The sequence below is a fragment of the Hyposmocoma kahamanoa genome, unplaced genomic scaffold (genome assembly GCF_003589595.1).
Source record: "Hyposmocoma kahamanoa isolate Upper Pololo Valley unplaced genomic scaffold, ASM358959v1 98200, whole genome shotgun sequence".
In the NCBI taxonomy this organism is placed as follows: Eukaryota; Metazoa; Arthropoda; class Insecta; order Lepidoptera; family Cosmopterigidae; genus Hyposmocoma; species Hyposmocoma kahamanoa.
The window spans coordinates 1-6,844 of record NW_020655528.1 but is presented as its reverse complement, the minus strand read 5'-3'; the positions used below and the strand labels follow the sequence as shown (position 1 = coordinate 6,844).

The window sequence follows — 6,844 nt, the reverse complement described above, 5'->3', positions numbered from 1 at the left end:
TAATCAGTTTGTTTGGGTGTCTTGTGGGGAAGCGACTTAATAGTTCCCCCCTTTTTTTTGTAAAACTGCGGATACTTTCTCGCAAATTTAGCCGCTTCTAGGATGTATATCGATGGCAGTGTTAGAATATATTATTTATAATGATAATTATATTATTTATTTAAACACTTTATTGTACCACAAACTAATAATAATTGTCATATTAATAATTGTCCTTTTCACAGGATAGAGCCGAATTCCATGGAGTCGATATTGTGCGAAGCGATCAAACTGGAGTTCGAAGCGTATACCTCTGTCAACCATTGCAGCGGTTCTTCGAGGGAACTCAATGAGGTTGGTTATACCACATTTCAAATACATGTTCACCGTTAAATGATTCCTATAATAGACGATGTCACCTAACCAGTCTGTATCTCAAGTGGATTGCTAATCCCCATACTCTAGACCGTAACTCCGGAAAAAGTCAAAATTCCGTCTTATATCGCTAGATGGCGCTGATAAATAGCCTGGAAGTAGTTTATATATGTAAATGGCTGTGGATATCAAGTAATTCCTCTTTTATATGAAATATACGAAGTCAGTTTTTTTTTCTTGTAATATTATTCAAATACTGATCATGAATTAAAAATATTTTCTGAACTTTGACAAATATGCGTATCAATAGATGGCATTGTGTGTTACAAACCAATTTATAAATTAACGCTTCCTAATACGGGCAGATGGCGCTAATCCTAAACAAAATAGTCGGCAGTATCCATAAAAACCTGTACATAAGCGCCATCTAGTTGATTTGTTTATTGTCACTATAAATTAGGGTAGCTTTGATAAATTGCAGCTGGTCAGTTTAAAAAAATTACTTATAAAAATAGTTATTTGGTACTAGTCGCGACATCTGATGCACCAATGGGAACTACTTATCCGACTACGCTGTCTTATCTTGAATTATTGGTCAATGAAATTATTAATACCGAGTAGCTGAAGTATTTTTACTTGTTTTGAGAGCAAATTCGTAAAGGTAAACTAAAAACTAATCTTTTTTTTATTAATAAATTTTAAACCGGCTTTGAAAAAAGGTGGTTCTCAATTGGTCTGTATTTTTTTTGTGCATGCTACGCGACTACTCCCATACGTGTGAGCCGATTTCGATTGATCTTTTTTGTTGGAAATTTGAACGGAACCACTAACCCCGTAATAATTCCGTTCAAATTTGCAGAAAGTATTACAGCTCTGAGGATGGCAAATTAGGGGATGATCCGGTCTTATAATTTCAATTAGGATTTCAATAAAACTTGACGCATGACGGATGTAATTCCAATGAAAATAAAACAACGAAAATTGTAGGCTTTTTGTATGTAAAAGTAAACGGAAATACTGCACTGTTTTATTAGGACGACTCTGTAAAAAGAACTGTATGTATAAAATAAATAAATATTTGATTGATAGATGACTAGTTTCATTGTAATTATTTGGGAAAACAAATTTATACAGATTTCGAATTCTTAGGGAAGATTTTTTTATAATATCAAGTGACTAGACAAACAAGTCGTGCGCCTGGTGGTGCTACACGCGCATGAACAATTACAGGCACATGAAACTTGTGAACTTATGTATAAGGGTGACAGGCGCAGTGGCATTGTCCCTCTGTAATTTTTGCAATTTAAAGCACTGAGTGGCACTGCAACTGCTGTGGGCAGGCGTGTCGAAGCTGAAACTATTTAGTTTTCCATATAACAAATAAAATTAAAGATATGATATTTTTTTTTCTTAAAAAAATTACTTTAAATCGCTATGCTATAATATTCTCTTAAAACGTTACTCGTTTTTTTACCTTTCCAGCATCGAAATACATAGGGCGTACTATAAGTTTCCGGAACTGGCCACTTACGTAAACGATATTTAAAAAGTAATTACAACATTTGAAAATGGAACTCTTTGGCCGTAGAATACAGTTTGTTTCAACTGACTGTCACTTGTTTTTACATTGTGGCTTCATTTTAGAAATTGGTTGTCTACATCACCTTGGATTTAACTCATACAAATTTTCGTAGTATGATTTTCTACGACAATAAGTGTAATATAACAGCTCAGCGGAGCTTCGCTCGGCTTCAAACTGTGAACAACAAAAACATCGATGCTGTGCGCCGTATGATCAAAACAGACAGGCATGAGACATACCATGAGATTCAGGCATCGCGCGTGCAAAGTGCCTCTAAGCGGATGATTGCTCCTTTTTTTAATAAAACTGGACGTGGCTACTGTTGCTTTGGAGAATCGTTGTACCGTGAACAGTACACGACCATTTGTTTGCCGAATTTGTTTGAAATTATTGACAAACTCCGTAAAAATAAACCGTAAACGCCGTATCATCTAGCACCACGAAGGTGAAGGTTATGAGCCATCCCGCGTACAGTCCCGATCTGGCACCTTGTGACTTTTATTTATTTCCTAAAATTAAGAACCAGTTGCGCGGTCAACTATTTTCATCACCTGAAGAGGCTGTCGAAGAATATGAAAAATATGTTTCAGAGATTGTCACGGAAAAGTGGCAAAAATGTTTTCAAAATTGGTTCATTCGTATAAAAAAGTGCATTAACGGTAACGGAGAATATTTTGAGAAACAATAAGTTCATTTCTGACATGTATAGTATTTTTTTCTTATTCATTCCGGAAACTTATTATGCGCCTCACGTATATGCGATTTAAATCCGAAAAAATAGTTTCATTGCCTTATTCTGATGTACTAAGCGCGTCTTTAAGCTAACTTACACTATTTCATAATTACATTGCTAACACCAGCCCATGCCTTAATGTAATGGCTCCTTCGGTGACCGCTACACTACTGAATATGCCAACATTCTAGAAACAAATAATTCTAGGTGGAGCGCGCGAAATTAAACGAACTCATCGTAGCCAACAAAGCCTTGCACGACCCTATAGAGGACGACGTGTCCCAGCTCATCGGGGACAACGCCACAGCCAACCTGAGAGTGAGATCACTTAAATAAATTTTACGTTTATTACCTCCGATCATTGACTTACAATTATATGGACGTCGGGTCCGCGCTAAAAAGTGTCCGAACTTATAGGGCGTTAAAATCGTATACAGAGCGTCATTCACGCTTTAGTCTTCGTTTGTTCGACTGACAGCGAAGCAAGCAAAATTAGACAGTACTGCGATGACATTACAATTTAAATTCAACGTTTTAGCTTTTTCATATTCCTTTACATGTCACTACGTTTAAATAGGTTGACTTGGGTCATTTTTTCCGTAGTTTTTGTATTAGACCCGTCGTCCATTTATTTGTAAGTCAATGCCTCCGATGATTAGTTTCTTAAAACTATTAGTGTCAAAATAATAAATTAACTTTCAAGACACTAAGGGTGTCACCACATTTGTCTACGCGTATTCGCATTAAGCCGATCAGAAATATATGTACATATAGTATGTCCGTGTAGGTAATAAGTACGAAAAAACCTTACGCGTTTCTATAGTCGCACCCCTCATAGGAGAATGGCATAAGTGGAGATACGTCAAACACGTTTATTGCTCCATTAGATACAGAAAAATATACCATACATCCTCTCCAATTCTTGTAACTCAATCGGCTAATATTGTTGGAGAATTCTGTATCTAATGGAGCAATAAATATTTTTGACGTAACTCCACTTATGCCATTCTTTCGTAAAGGGTGCAATATAGTGATTTATAATTCAAAAAAGTTCGTTACAAAATTTGGTTCCACCTAAAATCGAACACGGTACTGGAGTTCTTAACCACTAAGTCATGACGTTTTTTACCACAGGAGGGCGGCGGCAAGCACGATCCACGGCTAGTGACAATCGTGAACTTAACGGCCGTGGCCATCCGCCGTTTCATCAAGATGGCCAAGAAGATCAGTGCCTTCAAGAACATGTGCGAAGAGGACCAGGTATAAAACAAAAAGCACTTTATTTCGTAAAATTTAGAACATATAATATTTTGTTCTGTTTTACCGTGTTCTTAAACAATGACCGTTGTAACTTAACTAGTTATGTAATATCTAGAATGTGAAAGAGAATATGGAAATGCATGATAGTAGTAACGGCTCAAAATAGTGCATAGGATTCTGTGGAAGATCTACCTTGACGTACACAACGTTCCTTTACTGACAGTAAACAAGATGATGCCAGTAAAGGGAGTAAAAGAGATATGTTAGCGTGATAAGTGGAAGTCCGTAGCTTCTGAACGCCAGATTGGGTCAAGCGCTATCGTAAGTAGTAACACAGAATTCTCTTGTCGTTAATAACAGCTATGATCGTGTTGTTTCCAGGTGGCATTGCTAAAAGGCGGTTGCATAGAAATGATGGTGCTAAGAAGTACGATGACGTACGACGGACAACGAAAACAATGGAAGGTAATATAAACAAATTCTTTAAATGAACTTTATACAGTACATTTTAAAATTATGGTGATCTCTTACAGCTTTCTCATAAAACTTATGCTTCACCACAAATAAAATAAATGACAAAAATGAATCGTTCTGCAAGATAACAAAAAACTAATTACGGTTTCGTGTTTCTGAGAACACACCAATTTGTCATAATTTAGGGACTCACCACACTTATCGGTACGGAATGGCATTAAACCGATCAGAAAAATCTTTATGTCCGTAGTAATGGCGCGATTTAGGTCGTGGGTAACCTAAAAGACTGTCACCATGCGGGGGAAAGCAAACGATGCCTTTCTTCGATTTGCGGATGTGGTTGATTGGAACAAAATGCAAATCGGTCAGTTGGGAGCACAATACCTTTGAATGAAACCAGTCTTGTGGCAGTTCGCGAATGTTAGGAGATCTCGGCTCCTTACCTCACCCAGGAAGCGATTCTTGATGTTGCAAGTTCACGAAAGCGTATGTTCACTATTGCTCACTAAAGTTTTCAGTTTACTGCAGTTTCACTATGATATTTTCACAAAAAATTAGCGGAGGCGGTTGCGCAGCCGTTTGCATTCGTTGGCGAGATTTCAACTCAAACGGAAGCAAGATTTTTCTCTCCGTCCGTTAGGTGTCACTAGTTGGGTGACGTTGGCGAGTAAAGACTCGCACGCAAAAGCGAGCATACCTTTGTACACATACACATACAGGAAAGTGATGGAACAAGGAAACAATTATTCATCTAATTAAACCATTTCCATTTCAATTATTAAATTGTCCAAATTTTGCGAGGTAAAATCAAAAGCGCAACCACTAGAATAAGATCGAAAAAGACGTGCGTATCACGTCGGCCCGAGCGAAAGCAACGTCTTTTACACTCTTATTGCATGGACATCAAGTTTTTTCTGACCGGCTTAAGCCGATTAAGCGTTAACAGATGTAGTGACTTCCCAATGTCACTTTTAAAAATAATGGTGCCATTTTTATTGTATAGTCATGCGTTTTGAACGAATTCATATTTGAAATTTTTTAAGTTTTTTTTTTATTAAATGTCACGTGTCATGACATATTTGACCACATTATTTTTGTAAAATTACTCCACTAGTTTGTTACAATTAGATCGAACACTTAGAAAAAAATCCTTCAATCCGGCTGGATTCGAACCGACGTCTTCCAGCCAAACGTGCCAGACGCTATGCCAATTGCAAGGAATTTTTCTATGTGCTTGTTGCAGATCTTGGTTTTTGGTTTTTAATAAATATTTTTTCGTAGCTAACGGCATTGAATGCCAAATATGGCACAACTGTGTCATATTTTTTAATGTCTTTTGCCAATTTCCCAAAAATGAAGGAGCTATAGTATTTAGAATACTAGAAACACATGGCAATCGTAATACGAGTGCATTTCTATTTCCAGATTCCGCACAGCCAAGAGCAGTTCCGCGAAATAAACACCGACGTCCTGAAGCTAGCGAAAGGCAACATCTACCATTCGTTCACGCACTTCATCAGCTCGTTCGAGGCGCGTTGGCGATGCGACGAGCACGTCATTTTGATCATGAGCGCCATCCTGCTGTTCAGCCCCGACCGGTCCAAGGTCGTGCACCGGGACGTCATCAAGCTCGAACAGGTACCTGCTCCCCTCTCCCCCTGCACCTCGATATTTGGTCATTTACATCCGAGACGAAAAACAGAGGAAAAATTGTTTTTCATCGCACTTGCTCGTAAATGGTATGATTGCATGGTGGCTAATGTGACTATAATGCTCCAAAACCCACGGGCGTTTTTTTTCCATTACAGTCATGGTCGGTACGGAGCTTTCTTTTTAATTTGTAGCACGACATACTTCCTTAAATAAGTCGGATTCAAGTACAAGTAAGGAGGTTACTTAAGTTCAAACTTAAATCATTCGCTTAAAAGTTATCTAAAAAGAAATTTCATTGCAATTCAGCCACATGCTACTTAAATACTTATTATTAAAAATTTCTTGTAATTGATTTTAATTTATTTTCTGTATAAAAATGTAGCATTGTTTTTTATAATTCCTCATGGCTGTATGCGTGCTTTTTACACCATTTTTAGTATTATCTATGGAAGAATTTAAAAAAAAACAAGGCACGCCATTTGCCGAATCCATAATTGTTGTGTTGTGAACCATATTTATATTGTATTTATTTCCCCGCAAATCTGATGAAAAATATTATATGTATCACGGACGGTAAAAAATAAAAAACTCGAGTTTTTAAAGCCCTCAGCCTTTGGCTTCAGGCTTCTCGTTAGTACTTTCTTATTTACCGTTCTAATACACAATTTACTATTACAGCTTTTTCGTAAGGCTACCTGCTTACAGTAACCAATATTCTTAAGAAAGGGGAATTCATACTTACATGGCGTATGGATGTGAATTTACGAACGTTTGTACGTTTCCGAGCA

The 6,844-nt window shown here is 37.3% G+C and overlaps 1 protein-coding gene across 1 annotated transcript; it reads left to right on the top strand.

Annotated features, from left to right (window-relative positions):
• Nucleotides 1-223: 223 nt before the first annotated feature.
• Nucleotides 224-6,041, top strand: LOC113238773 (nuclear hormone receptor HR96-like; the record flags this gene model as incomplete). Its single annotated transcript, XM_026475606.1, has 5 exons — nt 224-333; nt 2,877-2,987; nt 3,804-3,929; nt 4,311-4,394; nt 5,829-6,041. Coding segments are annotated over exons 1-5 (627 nt in total), but the record flags the coding sequence as incomplete, so codon positions are not given.
• Nucleotides 6,042-6,844: the final 803 nt, after the last annotated feature.